The sequence below is a fragment of the Pelobates fuscus genome, chromosome 2, assembly GCF_036172605.1.
Source record: "Pelobates fuscus isolate aPelFus1 chromosome 2, aPelFus1.pri, whole genome shotgun sequence".
Taxonomy (NCBI): Eukaryota; Metazoa; Chordata; class Amphibia; order Anura; family Pelobatidae; genus Pelobates; species Pelobates fuscus.
Window position 1 is genome coordinate 32,609,823 of NC_086318.1, and position 25,003 is coordinate 32,634,825.

Below are 25,003 nucleotides of genomic sequence, written 5' to 3' on the forward strand. Positions count from 1 at the left end.
AATCATGACATGTCACACATGTCATGTGTCCTTAAGGGGTTAAACATATGGGTGCAAAAGTGGTCTAAAACTGGTGAAAAGTAAGTGAAGTGAGTGAAGAGATTCATGAGTGAAGAGAGTGGAACTCACTCTGCACACACCTAAAGTGATCATAATGACAACGTACTGCCATGAATATTACTTATATCATCCCCAAAGGTTAACACCACCAGTCAAAGTAACCCTACAGTTGTGTTGTATTCAAATAATTAATTTTGCATGATATCATACAGATTGATTAACTATTTGTGCTTTTAGAAAATGTTCAGAAAATGAACATGTTCTATAATCTGTGCAACACAAATACACTCTTTATCAATTCTAGAGACGTTCAAAGTACATTAGTCAAATCTTAGATTGAAAAAAAGGGCAGTGGTGAGCCAAAGGCTATCACTGCGCTAATCTTTAACAGTTATACTGGTTGATTAGATCTTGAAAGCTAAGGTATCTTATCTTGCTGGTTAATACTTTTAAAGTTTTACCTGAGATGCATCGATTATAAACCCAAGAAATGTTCAACGGTCAGAGTGCTGGGATACTCTTGGTCGAAGGATGAATTGGTGGAAGGTTGCGGGTGGTATACTGGGAGGTGGTGTAATATTAGCCATTGGACTCCTCGTTGGCCACTTTGGAATAAGTAAAGATACAAAGCCACAATGGGTTAAGGAACTTGATACTGATCTCGATGAAGAATTTATTAAGGAATTCATGAAAGAGGTGGACAATAAACGTATTGAAGAGAACTTGAGGTAAGAATAATGCTAAACTCAAAGGAGATTCTACACTTTTTCTCTTCCCCTCATGTTCTCCTCTATACCCCAAAACGATTTTTTGTTGGAAATCACCTTTTGCTTCTACATGAAAGAGTGTTAAGCCTCAAAGTCTAGTTAGTCTTTAACTTTTTATAAGAACTGGAACTGACGAGGGTAGAGTAAAGGACAATTTGTTCAGATGTACGAGTGATACCTCACTAGTTAATGTTCCGAATACAGTATTTCTGTTCAAATTCCACTATCACAGTTGCAACTGTCCCCCAAGTTAACTTGAACCTTTTTCCTTCCAAACATGATAGAATTAATATCAGAAAAAGGTAAACATGCATATTGCTAAGGAACCCTGAATCGTCTGTCATGTCTGAAAGTGGCAGCAAATTGTAAAAATTACTGCTGCTTTTATACCGCCACAACGGCAGCCCAGAACACATAGTTTGCCAGTGTCAATTGCACAAAAGATTATACAGTTACATAGTTACGTTGCTGAAAAGAGACATGTGTCCATCAAGTTCAGCCTTTCTCACATCTGTTTTTACTAATGATCCAAAAGAAGGCAAAAATAACCCAAAAAACAGTTTGAAGAGCTCCCAATTTTGCAACAAACTAGGAAAAAAATCCTTATTGAACCCAGAAAGGCAGTCAGATCTCTCCTTGGATCAAAAAGCTACTACCACACAAAGTTAAAATGATATCCTTTAATATCATGTTTTTGTAAGATGTATCATGTTTGTCCCCAGGCATATGTACTCCACTATGGGTCAAACATAGCCAGGTTTACTAGATAGTGCATAAACTTACAGCAGTCATGGTGTAGCTGTACCAATCATCCTCTGTGATGATTTAAGAAAAAAATATAGCGTTAAAAAAACATTTAGGTGACCAAGCACCTCACTGCCAGGGTGAAAAAGGGACTTTTCTCCCTTAGTGCATTGGTCTCCAACATGTAGCTCTGCATCTTTGGCTAAGATTATCAAAATCATGAGAAAGCATTGGGAGACTAGTGTGCATGCGCAGCAAAATGCTACACTGCACAATTAGATGGTCTTCATGAGACTGATTGAAATAATGAAGTTTTACTTCACTATTTTGGCAGAGGTACCTCTACTGGCTGTTGTATACCAATGTGGAATGCCAATGGCTCTTTAGGAATAACATAATTCTTAGGTTAAAATGTCCCTATAAATCTCTAAATAGATATACATCCATTGCTACACATTGCAGCCATCTTTATCTATAGATCGCTGATTATCTGTAGGAAGGAAATATAAACACCGTGAACAAAACATCTCGCTGCAAATGTTATCTTGTTTTCCAGCAATAACAATTCCAAGCTCTAGATAACACCTGTACCTTGTAATATGTTTGTAAGATCTATTTCCTGTTTTTTAACTGCTAAGATATCAGTAACCTAAAATGGAGTTATAGCTATCCCATGCTATCAAATTTCATATGGATTTGGCTATCAAAATGGATGCCTTATTCAACTCAATGCCTGGTATATCCGGTTGCTTTGTTCTTTTGTCAGAAAGGCGTCCCTGGATATCAGAGGCTGAGTTTAGAACAACCTTGGCCAACCATACTTGAAGGTGTAATTGCTATAGTGATTATATTGCACAGCATGTTCTGGTAGTATCCCATGTTTTATTATATGTATTCATTATATATTTAATTATATATATTCTTTACATTTATAGCCCACCTCCCTTATTTCTCAAGAAAAACCTAGAAAATAAGCATTAACTTACCTGGAATCCAGTGTTGGGAGACGCCAAGTCTGTCGTCACTGTTTCCCTTTCGTTGGTTCAGCAAAATTCTTCTCATAGACAAGCATTTAATTTGACTCATTTCCAGGCTCAGACTGCATGCAAACTCTCTGAGCAGAGAAGGGGAGCAAGTGTTGGGTGGACAGGGGTTTGTACAGAAATTGGGAATTGTAAAAAAAAAAAAAAAAAACACAAACAAAAATAATAATTTAGAATGAAGGGAGAAGTAGAGGGCCAAGATGGAGCTCATCAGCAAGGTAGAGAGAGGATTATTAAGGCTTCTTCTTGTATGTGCACTTAAAACACTGCTTGCTTGCAAGGGTAGTGTCAGGCCCTCTGCACGCGTGCCACTCGTGGCGGCTTCACTTATCCACTCACCGTGAGCGGCTGCTACCAGTGTCTGCTCGTTGCTTGCGGCTGCTTCAGTGACCTCAAGTCCCACTCGCGAGTCACCTGACTTGGTGCACATCGATGACGTCAGGGATCAATGTGGAAGGTTCAAATACCTTCCATGTGTTAAACTTAACTCTAATTGGAAACTAGCCAATCAGAATAACCCTAAGCATATTTAAAGGGACACTATAGTCACCTAGACCACTTCAGCTCAATGAAGTGGTCTGGGTGCAATGTCCCTCAGGTTTTAGCCCTTCAGATGCAAACATTGCAGTTTCAGAGAAACTGCTATGTTTACATTTGGCGTTAAGCCACCCTATAGTGGCTGTCTTCCAGACAGCCACCAGAGGTGCATCTGCGACGCTGGAGGCATATTATGCCTCCAACACGCAGAGCGTACATAGGAAAGCATTGAGAAATGCTTTCCTATGGACACTTTGAATGCACGCGCAGCATTTGCCGCGCATGCGCATTCGGCTCCGCTGACGTCAGCTCCACGAAGGGGCACTATAGTGTCAGGAAAACCGCTATGTTTTCCTGACAATATAGTGATCCTTTAAACTTACTTCCTCCATGCCTTGTTGCCCTGTTGTGGTCTTATGAACTCAATAGTGCGTTTACTCTGTCTGATAGTTGGTTACCGTATTTTGGGTTTGTCTCTCGTTTACTCTGTCCTCTCTGATCCTTGACCTTGTCTTATCGTTGTTCCATATCTCTATACTCCTTTGACTTTGGCTTGTACACTGACCTTTCTCCTTTTGCATAGCCCGGCCACTCTAATGACCAGTATTGCAACTGTTCCTTTTGTGATCTGTCCTGGTTCCGGAACCATGACAGGTAGAAGCTTATTGTTGAAGCAGCGCATTCCAAAGACAGTTGTAAATTTTGCACAGAATTAAATAAGCACTACAATGTTAGGAATACAAACCTGTTTTTCCAACACTACCTTGCTAGACATAACCCTCCCCCCCCCCCAAACATCCCATTTTCAATAACAAATAACAAAATAAAAGTTTTACTAACCTTTTTCCTGTGCTTAGCATCCCTTGGTAATGCTCACCTCTCCAGCGATGTCATGGAGGTGTCATGACTTCCTCCACCATTTGTCCAATCCAATGCACCTCATAGAGGGCATCCATAGACCTCAGTGTTGTACTCTTGCTCATGTGTAAGAGTAAAGCGCTTACGTTGGCTTCTGACAGCTGAAGCCCAAGGACCTGAAGATCATGGCTTTATGTTAGATAGGTGTAATGTTGGATATAAATCGTACAGGTCTATTTCAGTAGTACCTGTGGTCGTTTATGCTCACTTTAATTCAGTAGAAGAAATGTACATGTTATGTGCTTACATCCCAATTCCATCAACCCCCTTAAGATTGTTTTCCTTACAGGGCACTTAGTGAAAAGCCCCATGTGGCAACAAGCCAGGCTGATGAAGACCTGGTGCAGTTAATCTTGTCTCGTTGGAGGGATCCTCAGATTGGTTTGGATGAAGTGAAAGAAGAGCGATATGACGTTTTCCTGTCATTTCCGGACAGTAAGAATCCAAACAATGTGGCCGTGGGTAAGTGATGTGGCTCGCAGTCTGATGGTATCACATGAACATTCTTTCTAATCACCCATGATGTTGGTCGTTAATTTGGGAACTCACAAGTCTGTAGTCTGTCACTCAGGGACTTCTCAGTGACACTAGATGGTTATAACTTCACAATATGGTTCCTCACTCTTTAACATTGTCTTTATGTAACTTACATCTTTTTGTTTTCACTTTTTAGTGCGTCCAGATGGGTCTATTAATAATTTTACATCTCAGTACATGGAATCTCCGCTCACCGATGACCAGAAACACCCAGACATTCTACAGCCGTTTCTTGCATATGCTCCCAATGGAACAGTCACGGTAAAGATCACAATATAAAAAGTAAAAACACTGACAAAAGGCACCAAGCATTACAATAAATATATAAGTAATATGTACAATAAAGAACAAAGCTTATTGTGCCTATTGGTTCAGTCAATATTTAAATCCAGAGTATAACATGCAAAGAACTATAAAGTGGCTAAAAATTTCCCTGGGCATTTTCAAAGTTGTAGTGCATATAGAGAGCCAATCTAAGCACCATAACCACAACATTTCGTTAATTTTGTAATGGTTATGGTGCAGAATCTTTGGATACGGTCCGCCTGATACCAGCCTGATATCTCTAATATGACTTGGCTAATGTAGAAGTGAAAAAAAAACATACACACACATAAAAATATAATATTTCTTATTTTGCTGATTTGCATTATTGCTGGCTTAGTTTGACCCCCATGGCCAGGGCTCTCATGAGAACTAGATTGAAAAAGTAACAATTTCCTTTAAATTCTGCACCAGATTAAATAAATTAAGTCCAGGCACTCGGGGTTGCTGCAGAAACGCAGGCATATTGGAAGAAAAAGTGCTATGTTTCGGTCTAAACAATCTACACGCTTGATAAAGGCCTCTGTGTAGGACGAAACGTTTCACTTTTTGTTCCAATAAACCTGCCTTCCTGCAGCAATCCTGAGTACCTGGACCTAATTTATTTTATCTACTAAACTGGGTTTTGCCAACCCCGGCCCTGATAAGCATCTGGAAGATAAGCACCTGGATTCCTGAGTGTAAGTGCTGTATCCTCCGTTTGTGAATTACTTAAATTTTGAATTACTTAAATACGCCTTTCCCACATGTCTTGGTGTTTTTCATATTTTATGAAAGTAGTAGTAGTATTTTTAAAATATGAATTAGTACCACCTTGTCATACATGACAATAGCTTAGTCACACTGCCCAGGTCTGACATCTACACTCTCTCAATAATTACATTCTGTGGTCTATTCACTATGCAATGAATTGTGGTAAATTCATTACCAAATTGACAAAACTAGCCAAATTTCACTTTGAATTTTTCCAACCCAGCAGTATTAGCCTGATGTTTGCAATTACAAAATTTACGCAATCACTCGTGAATGCTATCTCTTTATTACACAGGGGAAGCTGGTTTTTGCCAATGAAGGCAAAATAAGTGATTTCCAGAATCTGGCTAAGACTATTGATCTTAATGGCACCATCGCTATTGTACGATACGGAGGAATAGGCAGAGTTAACAAGGTAAGAGTGCAGGCAGGTACAATGCAATTTAAAAAAAAAAAACTTTTTTATTTTTAAGGTACTGCATTCATGTCAGAACATGAATAAGCATTGCAATCATACACGTGACTTAATTAACCATTATTAAGGTAATTATGCACCTCTGAGATAGTAAAATGACTAGTTAGACAATGGTAACTCTAGCTGGTATCGTCAGATACCATTAATGACCTCATTACCAGTTATGTTAAAGGGACAGTCTAAGCTATGTGCTGTTGTAGTGGTTATGGTATTAGTAGGCTGCGGACACCATCTTAGACTGTTTTCTGACATGCTCATCCTATCACTGCCATTAAAATATGGACCCAATTAATGCTAATTATTATTATTATTATTGCTATTGATATAGCGCCAACAGATTCCGTAGCGCTTTACAATATTTTGAGAGGGGGGGATGTAACAATAAATAATACAATTACAAGAAAACTTACAGGAATAATAGGTTGAAGAGGACCCTGCTCAAATGAGCTTACAGTCTATAGGAGGTGGGGTATTAGAAACATTAGGATAGGAAATATCAAGTAGGAGTGAAGCAGAGCTGGAGGAGAGAGCAAAGCACTATCCCATAGGAGAGAGCAAGAGTCAGGTATGTAAGGGAGAGATTACTCTGGGAGGCCATACGCTTTCCTGAAGAGATGGGTTTTAAGGCCCTTCTTAAATGATTGAAGACTAGGGGAGAGTCTGATGGCAGTAGGCAAGTTATTCCATAGGAGAGGAGCCGCCCGTGAGAGGTCCTGCAAGCGTGAGTTGGCCGTACGGGTGCGAGCAGCGGTCAGGAGGTGGTCACGGGCAGAGCGGAGGGTACGAGGAGGGGCATACCTCTGGATCAGTGAAGAGATATAAGAGGGGCTGGAATTGTTCAGTGCTTTAAATGTATGGGTTAGCACTTTGAATTGACTTCTATAGGATACAGGGAGCCAATGTAAGGACTGGCAGAGGGGCGAGGTGTGAGAGGACCGACTGGATAGGAAAATAACACAGAAATGTAAATTCTGCCTCATGGGTCCCATGTTTTGGTCAAACCATAGAACAATTTGACCAAGAATGCAACACCACGATCTTCTAGCACCGAAACTATTTCTCCTGCATATAGTGGTTATCGTTTTAAGAGTTCCCCTTTTAAACTCAACGGTGCTGAAATTCACCATTGAACTTGCCATCTTAGGACATCAAAGAATATACGCACAAGCACTGCCACCACTGGTGCATGGAGCGAAAAAAAAAACACCCAGCCAACATGGTCACAGCGGCACCGAGGAAGTCACGCATGCCTGCTTTCTGACATTTCATGTAATGTTTTCTTGAGGCCATAATGACCTGTTCTGGAGACTGGAGTGTGTCCACCAATTAACAAATGAGGGTGATGGCCTCCTATTAAGTTTCAATACTTGTTTTGTTATAGAGCGGCAATATATTCTGCGGGGCTATATTGGGTTTTGAAATGAATTGTGCATGTTTTGTATTTTACAGGCAATTAATGCTGAAAAATTTGGAGTGATAGGTGTAATCATTTATACTGATCCTAAAGATATAAATGATGGAAAGTCAGACCCCCGCGACAGTTATCCCAACTCTTGGTATATGCCTCCTTCAGGAGTCGAACGCGGTTCATTTAAAGAGAACTTTGGAGACCAGCTCACCCCGTATTATCCAGCTAAAGGTAGCTACCAGTTTATCTCTTTTTACGTGGAACTCTACCGTGTCTCTATAATTTCTACCGTGTCTCTATCTTTTCTTTTTTTTATAATGCTATGGCTATATAGTACCAATCGTCCAACAACAGATTAAGACCACAGTCAGACACCCTTGCTATAGATTACTTGTATCCACTAATCGGGTGTATTTCTACCCATAGCTAGCCATCACTTTAACTCCTCTTTTTAACTCAAGTTCACATGTTTGAATTCCTGTCTTATTTACATCTGATCTCTCAATCTTATTTCTTTTTCCTGTCCACCTTGCACGGTATCTCGATTCTTTCCAATTCATTCTTTTCTCATTGCAGATTTCACATATCGAATCCAAGAGTCACAAATCAAAGGAATTTCCAATATTCCGGCACAGCCAATAGGATATGAGGATGCAAAGAAGTTAATATGGTGATTCCACACATGTTGACATAATGACATTTCCCTTTCTCCGTTATAGATGATTTTGCACAAGAAATTATATCTAAATTCACACTCTATTTTTAAATACGTTATTTGGATGTGCTATTACAACAAATCTAACCCACTTTTCTTTTAGCTATTTTTCAGCACCACTTCCAGAAGGAAGCAACTTAAGCACCCCCATCATGTGCCTTTAACCTCGAATACGATTATTTACTAAACCAACTTTAGCTGACAACGTTGGTTGTTAGCTAACTGTTTTTTCATTAAAACCCTTAAAATGTTCATTGTTTAAAGTTCTAGAGAGCAAGACTGCATTCAGGAAATCTAGGCCTTACTGTTTTTTAAAGGATCACTATGGGGTCAGAAAAAAACATATATTCCTGACCCTATAGTAAAATAGTAAAACCACCATCTAGACCCCTTGTCTCCCTAAATATAGTAAACTCTTACTTTTATTCAAGTCTGCAGCTGCTGGGTCTGCCCCTGTCTGCCTCTGACCTGCCTGCTGTCTGCTGACATAATCAGAAGTGGTGTTCTGAGCCAATCACAATGCTTCCCCATAGGATTGTCTGAGACTGTCAATGAGGCAGATCAGGGGCAGAGCCAGCATGATTCAAACACAGCCCTGGCCAATCAACATCTCCTCATATAGATACTTTGAATCAATGCATCTCTATGAGGCAAGTTCATTGTCTCAATGCAGAGGGTGGAGACACTGAATGGCTGTCACACTAGGCAGCACTGCCCCAGGAAGCACTTCTAGCAGCCATCTGAGGAGTGGCCACTAGAGGTATCCCTAGGCTGTAATGTAAACACTGCATTTTATATAAAAATACTGTGTTTACTGCAAAAAGCCCAAAGGGAATGATTATACTCACCAGAACAAATAAGATAAGCTGTAGTTGTTCTGGTGACTATAGTGTATAGTGACTTTAAGTGGCATGGCCAAACAAGGGGCTTCTCTGAAAGCTTCTCTGAAAGCTTCTCTGAAAGCAAATAGCTGGAACCCTCTGAGCCAAACAAAGATGACCCAGAGTTAACAGTGACTTTATCATTATGAAGCATTTATTGTGTAAAAACTGATACTCAAGAACATCATATGAATTAATCTTCTTATTAAAGGGGCACTATAGGCACCTAAACAACTTTATCTTAATTTATTTATTTTTATTTATTATTGCCATTTATATAGCGCCAACAGATTCCGTAGCGCTTTACAATATTATGAGAGGGGGATTTAACTATAAATAGGACAATTACAAATAAACTTACAGGAACAATAGGTTGAAGAGGACCCTGCTCAAACGAGCTTACATTCTATAGGAGGTGGGGTGTAAAACACATTAGGACAGGAATTTACAATCAAATAAGGTGGGCTGCCTTTTAGGAGAGGGCAAGAGACAGGTATGTGAGGTAAGGGTTAGTCTTGGAGGCCATAAGCTTTCCTAAAGAGATGGGTTTTAAGGCACTTCTTAAAAGATGCAAGACTAGGGGAGAGTCTGATGGCGGTAGGCAGGCTATTCCATAGGAAGGGAGCCGCCCGCGAGAAGTCCTGCAAGCGCGAGTTGGCCGTACGAGTGCGGACAACGGACAGGAGGTGGTCACGGGCAGAACGGAGAGACCGAGAAGGGACATACCTATGGATCTGTGAGGAGATATAAGAGGGGCTAGAGTTGTTCAGTGCTTTATAGGTGTGAGTTAGTACCTTGAATTGACTCCTATAGCATACAGGAAGCCAATGTAAGGACTGGCAGAGGGGTGAGGTGTGAGAGAAACGACTAGAGAGGAAAATCAATCTAGCAGCAGCATTCATTACGGACTGTAAGGGTGCAGTACGGCTATTGGGGAGACCAATCAGGAGAGGGTTACAATAATCCATGCGGGAAATTACTAGAGCATGGACAAGCTCCTTGGTAGTATCTGGTGCAAGAAAGGGGCGGATGCGGGCTATGTTTTTAAGATGGAATGAAGCAAATTTGGTGTATAGATAATGCCTCTGCAGTCTCACTGCTTAATTCTCTGATATTTAGGAGTTAAATCACTTTGTTTATGCAGCCCTCGTCACACCTCCATGCATGTGACTTGCACTAACACATAAGCCATTTCTCTTGGCCGGTTTCTACTTCTCTTGGTGACCATCTTGTGTCTTCTCAGTAACCTTTCAGGTTCAGAAGCTCCATGGCAGGGTTCTCTGGGCTGCACCTATAACACCGGCCCTGGCTTTGTTCAAACCAGCTTGTTCAGCAACAGGTATGCCTGAAATTCTATTTAATTTAAGTTAATCTTAAATTAATGTTATTTTACACACACAAGCATAAACACACAGACACACATTAACATGCATACATAGATTCACACTAATACGCATACATAAATGTAAATCAATTGTAGACACTTTATTATTATTTATAAAGCGTCAACATTTTCCACCAGAGCTGTACAATAAATAGGTGGACTAACAGACAAGTATTTGTAGCAAGAGGAGTTGAACACACAGGAAAATAGGGTGCTGAGTGTCCTGCTCAAATGAGCTAACATTCTTGGCGGTGACGTAAAGTGGCACAAGAGGTAAGTGTGAGATGTATTTCATGTACGGGGAAAGTAGGTTGCTAGGAGAGGTTGGAGTTAAAGAGAACACTTAGGCAGCGAGCCTACAAGGTAGAGCCGTTGACTTGGAGGAAGACAGACACAGGAGTAGCAGTACTTGAGGGAGGAAAGACTAGAAGTTCTGTTTTGGACAGGTTAAGTTTAAGGAAGTGAGCAGGCATCTAGTTAAAAATAGCAGAGAGGCAGTCAGAGACACACGTCAGGATGAGCGAAGAGAGATCAGGAGAGGACTGATAGATTTGTGTGTCATCCACTTAGAAATCGGAAGCCAAAGGAGCTGATGAGTTTACCAAGGGAGATAGTATAGACCGAGAACAGTAGGGGACCAAGGACAGAACCTTGGGGAACGCCAACAGAGAGGGGTTGTGGAGTAGTGGAAGAGCCAGAGAAAATAGCACTGAAAGAGCACTGGGAGAGATAGGAGGGGAACCAGGAGAGAGACCGAGATACTCATAAACAAAAACTTTCAAATTCATACACAGACACACACTGACACTCATACACAAACATTGACACTTACACACTGATACTTATAGACAAACACACTGACACTCATGCACCAAAGCATGCTGACAATCATACACATACACACACTGACACTCATACACAAACATTGACACATACACACTGATACTTATACACAAACACACTGACACTCATGCACCAAAGCATGCTGACAATCATACACAGACACACACTGACACTTATACACAAACATTGACACATACACACTGATACTTATACACAAACACACTGACACTCATGCACCAAAGCATGCTGACACTTATACACAAAATCATGCTAACAATCATACACAAAGACACACTGACACACTCTTGAAACCCAAATTTAAAGACACCTGCACATAGTAATTCAAAAATTGAAATCAAAGTGAATTTCAAAGTTTAGGCCAAAACAGATTAAGTAAATACATTTCTAACTTTTTTCCCAGTTAGGTTGTTATGGTCTAAAATGTATTACTCACTTTGAATTCCTGACACAATTTAGTAAATAGACTTAATTACATCTTCAATGATTGTGACAATGTTAAACGTCTGTTTCAGTGATGTCCAGATCAACGTTTACAATAAAAGAACTATAAAGTCTTCGGCCAACGTGATGGGATTTATCAGGGGAGCCGTGGAACCCGGTGAGGAGCTTGTGTCCTGTTTCACTTTATAGTGGCCAATCCAGAAAAAAAAATGGCTACTGTTTGTCAATATTTACATTTTAACACTCCCATTTAACCCCTGAACTCCCATAAACCACAATGTGAAATATGCCATAACTATGGTGGAAACAATCTGGTATTTGAGGTGTGTGAGTTCCTTGTGAATCAATGTAAGTTTCCAAATGATGTTATGTGTGGCCCCTGTGATGTGTGTGATGGCATGTGGTTATAGGTAAGTGTTTTACTCCATCATTGGAATGGTTGAATGCCTTTTTTTCATCGCTAACATGTCTGTTTCACATACACACTGATCACCAACAACTTTAAAACCACTGACAAGTGAAGTGAATAACTGATTATATTGTTGCAATGGCGCCTGTCGAGGGGTGGGATATATGAGGCAGTCAGTTCTTGAATTTCATGTTTGAGTTAGAAAAAGAGAAAGAGAAAATATCTGAGTGACTTTGACAAGGGACAAATAGTGCCGGCTAGACGACTGGGTCAGCACATCCCCAAAACAACAAGTCTTGGGGTGTTCCTTGTATGCAGTGGTTAGTACCTACCAAATGTAATGAAAGGAAGGACAAGCGGTGAACCAGCATCACCATCATGGGCACTCAAGGCTCATTGATTCACGTAAAGAGCAAAGGCTAGCATGACTGGTCTGATTACATAGAAGAGATATTTTAACTCATATTGCAGAAATAATTAATGGTTGTCATGTTAGAAAAGTGTCAAAACACAAAGTACATCGCAGTTTGCTGCATATGGTGCTGTGTAGCCGTAGACCAGTCAGATTGCCCGTGATGGACCTCTGTCCATCTCTGAAAGTGCCTTCAGTGGGGACATAAACATCAGAACTGGACCATGGAGAAATGGAAGAAGGTTACTTTGTCTGATGAAACATGTTGTCTTTTAGATCTGGTGATGGCTTGGTGCATGTGCATCGTTTACCTGGGGAAGGGGTCAGGTCGGTGGAGACAGTGTTATGCTCTGGGCAATATTCTGCTGGGAAGCCTTTGGTCCTGGCATTCATGTGTATGTTTACTTTGGCACATACAACCTACCTAGAGAGTGTTGCAGACCATGTACTCCACTTTATGGCAATGGTTTTCCCTGATGGCAGTAGCCTCTTTTAGCAGGATAATGCACCCTGCCACACTGCAAAAAATGTTCAGGAATGTGTTGAGAAACATTTTATTTTAGTCTTTAGAAACATTAGATTTTAGTCTGATTGAGCATCTGTGGGATGTTCTGGAACAACAAACCAATCTATTGAGGCCCCAACTCGCAACTTGCAGGACTTTAAGGATCTGCTGTCAATGTCTTGGTGACAGATACTACATGGCACGTTCAGAGGTCTTGTCTGTATGTATGTATCTATCTATCATACAGAGCTATTTTGGCTGGTGGTTTGCTGCCCCCACTCCCTTGTTGGGTGCTTCCCACTTATCCCTATGTGCTGCCAACAAAAAAAAGGAAGCCCACCAGACGCTATGGACCAGCATCCATTGTGTGGGACATTGATTTAACCTTGGGGTTTTATGGAAAACAGTTGCTGGCAGTATTTTTGATATCTCTATTGTGTGTGAAATGGTTTCAGTGCTGTTAAAGTGACCCTATAGTCACCAAAACAACTTTAGCTTAATCACTTTGTTTAAGCAGCCCTAGCCTCAACTACCCTGCATGTGACTTACACAGTTACCCTACGTACTTCCTGTAAAGTAATATCTATTGTTTTAAAGGGACACTATAGTCACCTGAACAACTTTAGCTTAATGAAGCAGTTTTGGTGTATAGAACACGCCCCTGCAGCCTCACTGTTCAATCATCTGCCATTTAGGAGTTAAATCCCTTTGTTTATGAACCCTAGTCACACCTCCCTGCATGTGACTTGCACAGCCTTCCATAAACACTTCCTGTAAAGAGAGCCCTATTTAGGCTTTCTTTATTGCAAGTTCTGTTTAATTAAGACATGTTTTGTCCCCTGCTATGTTAATAGCTTGCTAGACCCTTCAAGAGCCTCCTGTATGTGATTAAAGTTCAATTTAGAGATTGAGATACAATTATTTAAGGTAAATTACATCTGAAAGTGAAACCAGTTTTTTTCATGCAGGCTCTGTCAATCATAGCCAGGGGAGGTGTGGCTAGGGCTGCATAAACAGAAACAAAGTGATTTAACTCCTAAATGGCAGTGAATTAAGCAGTGAAATTGCAGGGGAATGATCTATACACTAAAACTGCTTTATTTAGCTGAAGTAATTTAGGTGACTATAGTGTTTCTTTAACATTACTTATTACACAGTCTGTTTAATTTAGAATTTCTTATTTCATGTTTTGTTAATAGCTTGCAGGTTATTGACTAAAGTGCAATTTACAAAGCTGAAAACTTCTAAATTAAATGCACTGTGTTGTCACATCTGATTGAAAAGCGATTTAACTCCTAAATGGCAATGAATTGAGCAGGGACACTGCAGGGGCATGATCTATACAGAGATTTGAAGCTCCACTGTTAGCGATCAAGGTATTGATCGCTATTCCTGAGTGCAGTATTTTCATCTTTGTAGTAACCTTGCTAACTGAGACAATGGAAGGTTATGGACAACCAAGTGAATGACCTTTTAGTCCATGATATAGTAACCTTTACAGTGTCCTTTAAAGGTATACGGCCCTTTTCAGTGTTCTACTTCTAGAAATGGTGAATATGTTGCACAAATGTATTAGAAATATTAGATGCTAACATGTCGATAATCATTAAACCTGAGATTGCAATTTACTCCTTATATCTAAACACCCCCATTGTCACGTTTTTTGTGTATTTATTAGTCTACTGGTAATTTGGAGAGATTTATAAATTTAACAATGTTCTAAAAGTGGAGCTATCGCCATGGAAACAAATGGATTGTGTAAGAAGAACTGGGATTTATGGGATAAACCAGTTTATAGTGTAATTTTACAAAAATATACATAGGATTATTAATTAAACTGGCAACTTTAAGTATTTTCTTTTTACTTTTGTAAATGTAACGTATGTTTTACCGTATATTTTTTGTATTGCTCTGTCCTCATAAAGCATTATAATGAGCATTCTGCAGTGCCAGGTTTAGTCATTATTCTTCCAGAGCTTGATTTATAACCTGTCTTTTTAAATTCTGTTAATCTATGCTCAGCTTGTTCTTTCCACTCTACATGACTCCCTATCTGATTCATGTACCCAGACAGGTATATTATGTATGGCAACCACAGAGACAGCTGGGTACACGGAGCTATCGACCCCAGCAGCGGAACGGCTGTAATGCTGGAGATAACAAGAGTTCTTGGAAGCAAATTAAAACAAGGTAATCTGTTCAGTACCAGTTCCAGCTTCAAAGAGAACCCTTTGTGAAATATTTATCCAAACTATTTTTGATTTGATTTGTTTTACGTTATGATTCCATTCCAATTCCATTCTGATAGCTTTTGATAGCACTGGGAGAACAATGCTTGGATGGGGGCGAGTTACCAGGGATGGAGATAAAGAGAGAATAATTTCAAGGATATGACATAAGCCAGACACTCGCTTTCAGAGTTATTCACTAAACTGGGAATTTATGGAACCGAGCATTGAATTTCAAATGTTAGCCCAATGTAGACAAATTAGGAACATTCTTCAACTCAGCCATATTTCCAGCCCCGCTTTTTTGGCTTTAAAACATTGTAAATATGTGACTTAATGCCAATTTATGATTTAGCGAAAAGTCTAGTGTCTGTCCACCATGAAGACCCAAGGAACAGAACAGGTTAAGAGGGAGTTAGCGATTAGCAGTGTCAGAAACAGAAAAAGATAAAAAGTTAAAGGAAGAGACATTTTTAGGGATCATGCCATTGGAAACCTTCATTAAGTGCATTCATATTAATGAAGGGGGTTGACAATCAGACTGAAGTTGGCAAAGATGTTATAAAAGCAGATAAACATAATCAGATTATTCTGAATGTAAGTCTTACAAGAATCTCATTCATAATGAGAACAGCACATGTGTGTGTGTCAAAAAGGGAATGAATAGTTTGGGACAGGATCAGGTAAATGGCTTCCATTTTTTGTGTATATGGAGAAGTAGAAGTATTTTCTGGGCAATCTAGCTTCATCAATGTAAGCAAGCCAAATTCCAGACAAACATCTCCCAACCTAGCTAAATTAACTCAGATCACCAGTATTTAATCCCTGGGCTGCTGGCATGTTCCCTGCATGAGAGACATAGCAACCCCAGATTCTGATTTTTGGAAAAAACTGTTTTGGCCTCGTCAGTGAGGTATAGCTGACACCCCTCTAGGCACAGTGAGCATGGGGCCTCCTTCTGGAAGAGCCTAAGTAAATACATTGCAACAAAAATAGAGAATGGGCGCGGTCACAGGGAAACCTCAATAACTTGCCCATGGTTAGAGGTATCGGCTACACCTCGCTGACATGACCCAATGAAGGTGGAAATGATTGTCCGGAGTTGCTGTATCTCTTGTGCAGAGGGCACTTGCCAGAATTTTGGATGTGGTCTGTCCATATCAGTCTGATAGGAAAATTTTATATATTCTCTCTGTAATGACACAAGTGAGCAAAAAACATTTTTAAGACCTGAGCTATTTCCCGTTCTCATATTCTTTATTTTTATTATACTATTTTCTGATGTTGAATGTTCAATGTAATTCCAATGCAGTCATTATTAAATTTCAATTAAGAATTTATTTTTATGAAAACCTGGAAAGTGACAGTGTTACTTGTAGGCCAACCCCCCTATAGACCAGTACTGTTTCTTCTTACGTCTGTCTCTGTTATTTTCTTGCTGGTCAAGAATTGACCTATGGTTTGTGAGTTACCATCAGCCAGTCATTACAGTAGGATGGGTGGACGGTGGAGGTAAACTTGATGATTGAAGAAAGTGACAGTGTTACTTCTAGGCCAACCCCCCTATAGACCAGTACTATTTCTTCTTACGTCTGTCTCTGTTATTTTCTTGCTGGTCAAGAATTGACCTATGGTTTGTGAGTTACCATCAGCCAGTCATTACAGTAGGACGGGTGGACGGTGGAGGTGAACTTGACGATTGAAGAAAGTGAAATCTGCTGATTATCAACTGATCTGGTCCATAAAATGAATAGCAAAACCAAGTGAAGCAGAGTTGTAGAATAATAAGGATGGTAATTGAAATGATCAAAGAAACATGAGGGTAAGAGTGAGTAGACTAGTGCACTGTGTAGACTTTTTTTTGTAAGGGTGAGTGCGCACTAAGAACAGCAAAAACATTAGGCACTAAAAGTGAAACTGAAAACACTACTGATTTACTAACTGGGTTGAGTAGTAAAAGTTAATGTAAAAAAACACACACTTACTTATGCAACACTTACATGTCTACGATGATGGAATCCATTATTGTTTCTGCCAAATATATTTATTAGCTATATGTTATGATACATTATACTGAAAGTCTACCATCTGATGATTTCATAGGTAAGTGGCGCCCTCGAAGATCTATCATTTTTGGCAGCTGGGGTGCCGAAGAATTTGGCCTGATTGGCTCAACAGAGTTTGCAGAGGTAACTACTAATGGTGATAAGCAGTAAATAACCCAAAACATTTGGGAACCTTGACTATCGTCATATGTTTGGGGACAGTTTATATTCTAGGCCAAATTGCTTAATGTCGAGAGACATTTTATTTTCTATGTTAATTGCGCTTAGTCCTTTTCCATAATAACAGCTTTAAGTCTGTCTTCTATTTATTTATTCCTGGGGTAAGTACATAAATGGGTTTGTGATCTAGAGGAAGGTTGTGGTGAGATCCATTTGTTTGCTGCTCTCTACCCGCTTCATTATGGAGTTTCATGTAGGTTTTAATAAGACTACTTTAGTATGATCAAAGAAAAAATCTCAGGCACTCACTGTGATACGTTTAAAGTAGCTTTAATGGATCCGCAACGTTTCGATAAAGACCTTGGTACAGGTCGAAACAGGTCGAAACGTTGCAGATCCATTAAATCTGCTTTAAACGTATCACAGGGAGTGTCACAGGGAGATTTTTTCTTTGATGTATATTCTATGGGGTATTCTGACCCATACTCATTTAGATTTTTGTGATTGAGTGAAACCCTCTTCTCTATTTTTGATACTGTAATATGATGTCATGTGGCAAACTCTGCTTTTCTCTGCTTTTACATTTAGTGTGACGGCAAAGGGGGTTTAGTTTATATAATTTAACCCCTTAAGGACCAAACTTCTGGAATAAAAGGGAATCATGACGTGTCACACACGTCATGTGTCCTTAAGGGGTTAAGAAGCAAAATAATTATTTATGTAATAAATTATAAATAATAATTATTTGTATATGTATTTTTACATTTTATTTAGGAATATTACAGCAAGCTGAGAGATCGAACTGCAGCCTATATTAATGTGGATATCGCTGTGTTTGGTAAGACTTGGAAGAAAAAAAAATAGAGCTTTTCATTGTTCACACTTGTGCAGGAGATGAAAGGAGATAAAAGCATCACATGAAACACAAGTTAAAAATCAAATACCATTGCAAAAAAGGTGAATTGGAAAAAAATCAATTTCGGCTACTTTTCCAGCCCATCAATTGATGGTGTGCGCAAGGGGTGTGCCACGTTTAATATACCCTAACACATGGCACAATCTACAATCTAAGTCCCTACCAAGAATTTTGTGTCAGTTTGGGTCATCTTATTATCTTTAGGAAAAGTATCACGATAATTGCTTGATTTTGAAGATTTTGGGTAATTTTCAGCACCCAAGCTCTATTATGTTTTGTTTTCATGACTAAATCTAAACATACTTTTTGATTCAACAATCAACACATTTTCAGGTAAGATACATTTGTGAATGAGCATCTAAGGAAGTGTGCTGTGCACTTAGCACCCTTATGTCAACTATTCTAATGTAACATATGCAAACACCAGGTCAGTCACTGACCATTCTCTGATGCTTTAGTGAGTAAGAACCGGCTGTGATCATTTGCCATATCTGTAAGCAATGGGTTTACTCACTGAACCAGAAATTGTGGAGAATTAGCAATAAATTTGACATTTCATGCTGAAAATTAGTACGATGAAAAATAAAATCGCTAATTTGTGGCATTTATTTTTTCCAATTGTCCTGTCAATTCTCTAAAAATCTTCATTTAGTGAATAAAACACAGTGCTTTCTGAATGCACAGTGCTTCGTGGTTATCAGATCATTGAATATTGAAATATTTGAAATAATTAACTCGGGGTGATGCGGTCAGTGTTGGGTAAATATTTTCTACAAAGCACCAACATACTCAGAAGCGATGTACAAATGAATACAGCCCCTCAGCTCCTTCAGAAGCATATGTTAAATATTAAAATACGTCTTTAACAATTAGAAAATGTTCTATTTTGATATCAAGTGGCAGGAATGATACATTTTTTGTAGTATCCCATCTGCTGTTATACATATTATTGCTTTCTCTGTATCTGCTTGGGATAGCGTTAGTGAACGATTCTCTGTAGACTGTTGTTACAGTGTCACCTAGTGGACAAAGTAATGAATGCAGCAGTTTCAACGATATCACAGAATAACGGCAAAACCAGAATGCATTATTATTATTATTATCATTGGTGTTTATATAGCGCCAACTAATTCCACAGCGCTTTACAATATTATGAAAGGGGGAGAAATTTTACAATAAATGAGACAATTACACAGTGACACGGGAACAATAGGCAGTTAAGGACCCTGCTCAAACGAGCTGACAGTCTAGATTAATTTTGTTTGCAGATTATATAATGGAGACAAATGTATATACATGTGTTTACACATTCTTCGTACTAAATGGAGGTTAATAATACTATCAACATACGTTACCAGGAAGGATGTATTTAATTAATACACATTTTCACGTACATCTTATTACATTATTATTATTATTATTATTATTAATGACAATACTAAAATCAGTTATACTATTTTTTTTTTATTAATTAAGAAAGACAGGGTTAATTAAATCAGGAACTGTCCGACCAAAAGTGAGATATACATAGTTACTTACTAAAAGGAGTATTGTGGTGAATTCAAAGTGAATTCAAATTTAATGCCGGAATAACTGCTCTGGAAAAAAAATTCTCCAAGTCAGCTATATTTCCAGTTAATCTACTTTGACCTTCAATTTGAAACAGTTCTCACTTTTATATTTACGATATTTACAGTAACCCTGTTACAGAGATGGCGCCTGGAGCCGAGCTCAGCCAAGTATTCTCATGGTGCCTCTAGTCTACCTCCTATAAAATCTAGGAACCTGCCTCAAGCTGTCTTATGGTCTTATCTCTTTACGCATTGTTCCTATATATCTGCTAAAGGTCAATAGTAGAACAGCTGCAATATCGGAGCGATATCTGTGGGTTGGGCGTCAGCTGTTACTGCTGTAACACAGAGCAAAAACAAGCCTGAAAAAAACCCAATCACAGACTTCAACCAGTAATAGAAAGCAGACAATACCTTTATTTATTTTTCTTAAGACACCTGTCATCTGTCTGTGTCGTCTCCCTTGCTGTGTCTTAGCCAAAGATTCCTGCTAAAGAAATAAAGTTAACATTTTTTTTCGTGTGTTTTTTTTTTCGGCTTGCTTGTGCTCTATGGTATTGTTGAATGGTGGCAGCGATTGATATCTCTGAGCAGCGGCCGGTGCTTAAAGTATAAAATATTGTCCTATAAAAAATATTTGAATATTTGCTATCTGCTCATGTGGATCTGTAGTTAATCTATTTTCATCTCTGACTTTAGCCAATGCATCACTGAGAGCCCAGGGAACACCTCCAGCGCAAAGCGTTATCTTTGCTGCATCCAAACAGGTATTTATAGAAGGGTTTAACAGATTTAATCATTGAAAATGTGTCACTAGGGGTGTCACTTACACAGCGTAATATGTACATGGAAATGCGCATGTCATTGGGAGCCACTGGACACCCCTTTCACTATATGTCCAGGAGTCTTTTTTTAAGATTCAGGTGCTTAAAGGTATATGTAACAGATCGCCTGGCACCCCGATTGGGATGCTCCTTGTACTTTCCGCGGGCTCCAAGCACTCCACTAGACACCATAACCACCGCAGACCCCCAAAACCGCCGCAGCTTGGTTGGGGTCTCGCTGTCTTCCACCCACTCTGGACCCAAGACCAGGATTCAGCTTCCAGTACGAAGAACTCTCGTAATCCGGAGAGCAGGAACAGGAACAAGCTCTTACAAGACCTTAGTGTTTATACTCTTGGAGTATAGTGATTATAGCAATCCCCAAAGTGTAGGTTCTCCAATCCCCCAAACATGAGCCGAAACTTCATGAAGGTTAGAATAAGTCTGAGGCTTTATTGATACAGGTTGGCTTATATACAATTCTTTAGACCAGAGGCACACCCCCTGGACCTGATGGAACACAGGCACACAAAGGACACAAACCAATCAGAACAATACAACAATGTCCGACACTCCCACTTACAGCACACAATCCCTCCCCTCTGTCTGTGATACAATTAACAAAGACAATGGGCTAACTCAATTAACTCTAAACAGAAAAAAACATTCATTTTTACAAACCCCAAAAAGTACCTCAAAATACAAAATATCCCCACAAAGGTCACATCCCCTGATAGCCCCGATCTGGGTGAACAACCAAATTGTCAAAACATGTAAAAAGTAAGAAACCAGTGAGTTGTGGTTGGCAGCGCTAATGTTATGTCATGGTTACTTATCTCCTAACATAACCTTCAATGAATCACTAGAAAACTGTTTATGTGTTTTTCAAGAAAACTGACTCTTACTGAAAAGGTGACCCTGCATTTAAGTGGACAATATAGTCACCTCAATAACCACAGCTTATTGTAATTGCTTTGGTGAGTAGAAGCATTACCTTCATGCTTTTTGCAGTAAACACAGCCTATTGATAACTCCACTGGCCACTCCTCAGATGCTAGAGGTGCTTCCTGGGGCAGTGCTGCACAGTGTGACTGGCATTCAGTGTTTCCACCCTCTGCATGGAGACAATGAGCTTTCCTCATAGAGATGCATTGATTCAATGCAACTCTGAGAAGATGCTAATTGGACAGGGCTGTGTTTGGCTTGTGCTGGCTTTGCCCCTGATCCGCCTTCTTGACAACCTCAGCCAATCCAATGATTTCCTATGTTAAAGCATTGTGATTGGCTCAGAACACCACTTCTGATGATGTCAGCTAAGAAGGCAGATCAGGGACAGAGCCAGCAGACTGGGGTAAAGGTAAGATTTTGCTATATTTAGTGGGTTAAGGGGGAGTCAGGGGGTCTAGATGTTGTTTTTAACACTATAGGCTTAGGAATACATGCTTGTGTTCCTGACCCAATAGTGTTCCTTTAACTTCAATAGGTAGGTGAGACAACCTACTGGTTGATTTGTTTTGGAGAGGACTACTCTTCCATTGGACCAGAAACCCTTTACAAACAGACCTTACCAGGTACCTTATGGTGGCATGGGTGCTTTTAATGATAAATAGGTCAGAAGAGCAAATTATCCAATAAGGGTCAGGAAGGAGACAAAGTCAGGCGGTGCAATGGCCATTGGCTGGCAGCTAGGGAGAAGAATCAAAGCCAAAGGTCAGAAGCCAGGAATTCACAAACTGAGAGACAAAAAACAGGAACTGGAGAGGAATTCACAAAGACGCCAGTGATCTGAAGCAAAGCACCAGAACAACCAAGCACTGACTGAAGGAACTGCTTGGGTATTTTAAGATAGACTCAGTCACATGACTGCTACCCATAGGCTTTAAGATACATTCTGGGGCTCTGCACCTTATTGGCTGCATCTCCCTGAGCCGCTCCTCAGCTTTCCCCGATCCTTCCTGCACGGCATGAGGCAGTCACCGATGGTGGACACAAGAGTCAGTCGACAGACAGTGCTGCAGTAGCAGCGAGCACCACAGCTGCCCGAGGTCCCACCTGCAGGACCGGACGTCACAGATGCCCTGGGACAGGTGAGTGTCGCCGAATATCATGACAGAAGGGTTCTTCACTAAAATATGAGTTATCAGGAATTCAAAGGGAATTTCAAATGTTAGGACAAAAAAAAAATGGTTGGCATTCAGTTTCAAATTTACCCTCAATTTACTTTGAATTTGCACTTTAATTGGCAATCCTGACAGGTTCAAGTTTAGAGTCCCATTGAAAGATATGACACTGTAATTTCTGTTTTTCTTAATTTTGTATAGAGTTATAGCTGTTATCATCGCAATGAACAACACAGGCTCTTTGTAAATCCGACCAAAAAATAATGCACGTGTCATGGTTGATTATATATTTCCTACCTGTTCTATGTAACATTTTGTATTTATTGTGTATTAATATTGTTTTTGTATTTTATTGTACCCTAATGTATCAATGCAATGTTTTGTGGACCCAGGACATACTTGAAAATGAGAGAAATCTCAATGTATCCTTCCTGGTAAAATATTTTATAAATAAATGTTATATTCTAATTATCTTTTCCATCATAAATTAGTAATTACTTTGTTTTTCTCAGGTTAAAATCCCAGGTGATTCTTCCCTCACAGTCTACGAGAACTGGAAAAACCATTTCAGTCGAGATAGCCCTCACTATGGACAGATTCCCCGGTGAGTGCTTCATTCTCATGTATTTAACTCCTCATAGAGCTTAGTTTGTGTTCAGCGTTGGTTATATATAATCACTTGCAGGATTATTTATTAAATCGAGAATTTAATGAAGAACTAACATGTGAATTTCAAGCGATAGGCCTAAACAACTGTATGAAATCTGAAAAAAAATTATTATGAAAAATATACATTTTTTTTTTTTTAATTCTTTATTTTTGTCGTGCATGGTATAACAACAGGCTTGTTCAGCCACAATAGCAGTCACAAGCAGTAAGGTAACGAACAGTTAAAACATAACGTGGCATATGAGTATACAGCACAATTTTAGTTTTGTAAGAGAAAAAACATAGACATTTCTTTACATATGTTTCAAGCCTAGCTAAAACAATAATCAATGAAGAGATATGTACATCCTGCTGTCTAGAATTTTCAAAAGATAAATTAACTAGCTGGGTAAGCTCAGCGGGAGGTACATAGTGCTTGGTATGTTATGATTTGTTTACGCGCTAATATGCACTGCAGAGTAATATTAAATAAAATAAAATGATAACACAAACGATTAAGTATATGTAAATTAATATTAATGGTATATCTTAGATGCTTGACATAGAAAGGACACATCCAATTTATTAAATAACTGCAAGCTTGAGCATTCGGGTGGTTAGTTAGTTTGGCTTAACAGGGTGAAGCAGTACATGCACCCAAGGAACTCAGGATGGTGACTTAGTACACGAATAGCCACACAAGATAACGATCAATAGCAATGCTCGTGTGTCATAAATGTTGTTCTCATGAACGGGAGATGCTGATGAGGAGTATATCGTATATGTTATGGTGCCGGGTACTGTAGGCTACGTCTACGGGGACAGATTTGGTGTTGATAGCACCTGCCAGAGGGTACAAGCTAACTTAGCAGAGACCTGCAGGCAAATGGACAAGTATGAAAGTACATAAGTTGCTCTTCTGAGTTAAGTTGCAGCTTAAAACAGAAAGGCATATGGCTGTGATTGTAGGGGCTTAGTGTGTTGCAGCTGGTATCCAGCATGTCCCCAGAGTAAATAGAACCGGACATCAGGTAAACAGTTAAGGGACCTAGTTGGGCCCAGAGTGCAAGGAAGACAAGAGGTAACAAGAGTTAGTGTGACAGTCTTTCCACATCTCGCAGAGTAAGGCTGATGGGACCCCCTGTGGCACCTATATCGCAGTTCACAGTCACCCTATACCTTGTAATGGTACAGCAAAGTCCCTGCCCGCCCTGGGGCATGCCAAGTTTTGAAAGTCTGATGATAGGCAGCGTGGTTCACCGCTCAGGGTTTGATCTCTCCGAGGTTTGTTTGG

General features: G+C 39.6%; 1 protein-coding gene across 1 annotated transcript in view; it reads left to right on the forward strand.

Moving 5' to 3' along the window:
- Positions 1–583: 583 nt before the first annotated feature.
- Positions 584–25,003, forward strand: part of LOC134585422 (aminopeptidase NAALADL1-like) — a 44,766-nt gene continuing 20,346 nt past the window's right edge. The window contains exons 1-13 of the mRNA XM_063440840.1: positions 584–788; positions 4,359–4,531; positions 4,743–4,867; positions 5,979–6,098; positions 7,608–7,797; positions 8,143–8,236; positions 10,406–10,501; positions 11,923–12,008; positions 15,248–15,367; positions 17,509–17,594; positions 18,405–18,468; positions 20,817–20,884; positions 23,574–23,665. Coding sequence (XP_063296910.1) covers positions 592–788; positions 4,359–4,531; positions 4,743–4,867; positions 5,979–6,098; positions 7,608–7,797; positions 8,143–8,236; positions 10,406–10,501; positions 11,923–12,008; positions 15,248–15,367; positions 17,509–17,594; positions 18,405–18,468; positions 20,817–20,884; positions 23,574–23,665 — 1,511 coding nt within the window. The 5' untranslated portion in view covers positions 584–591. The remainder of the gene's footprint in view (positions 789–4,358; positions 4,532–4,742; positions 4,868–5,978; positions 6,099–7,607; positions 7,798–8,142; positions 8,237–10,405; positions 10,502–11,922; positions 12,009–15,247; positions 15,368–17,508; positions 17,595–18,404; positions 18,469–20,816; positions 20,885–23,573; positions 23,666–25,003) is intronic.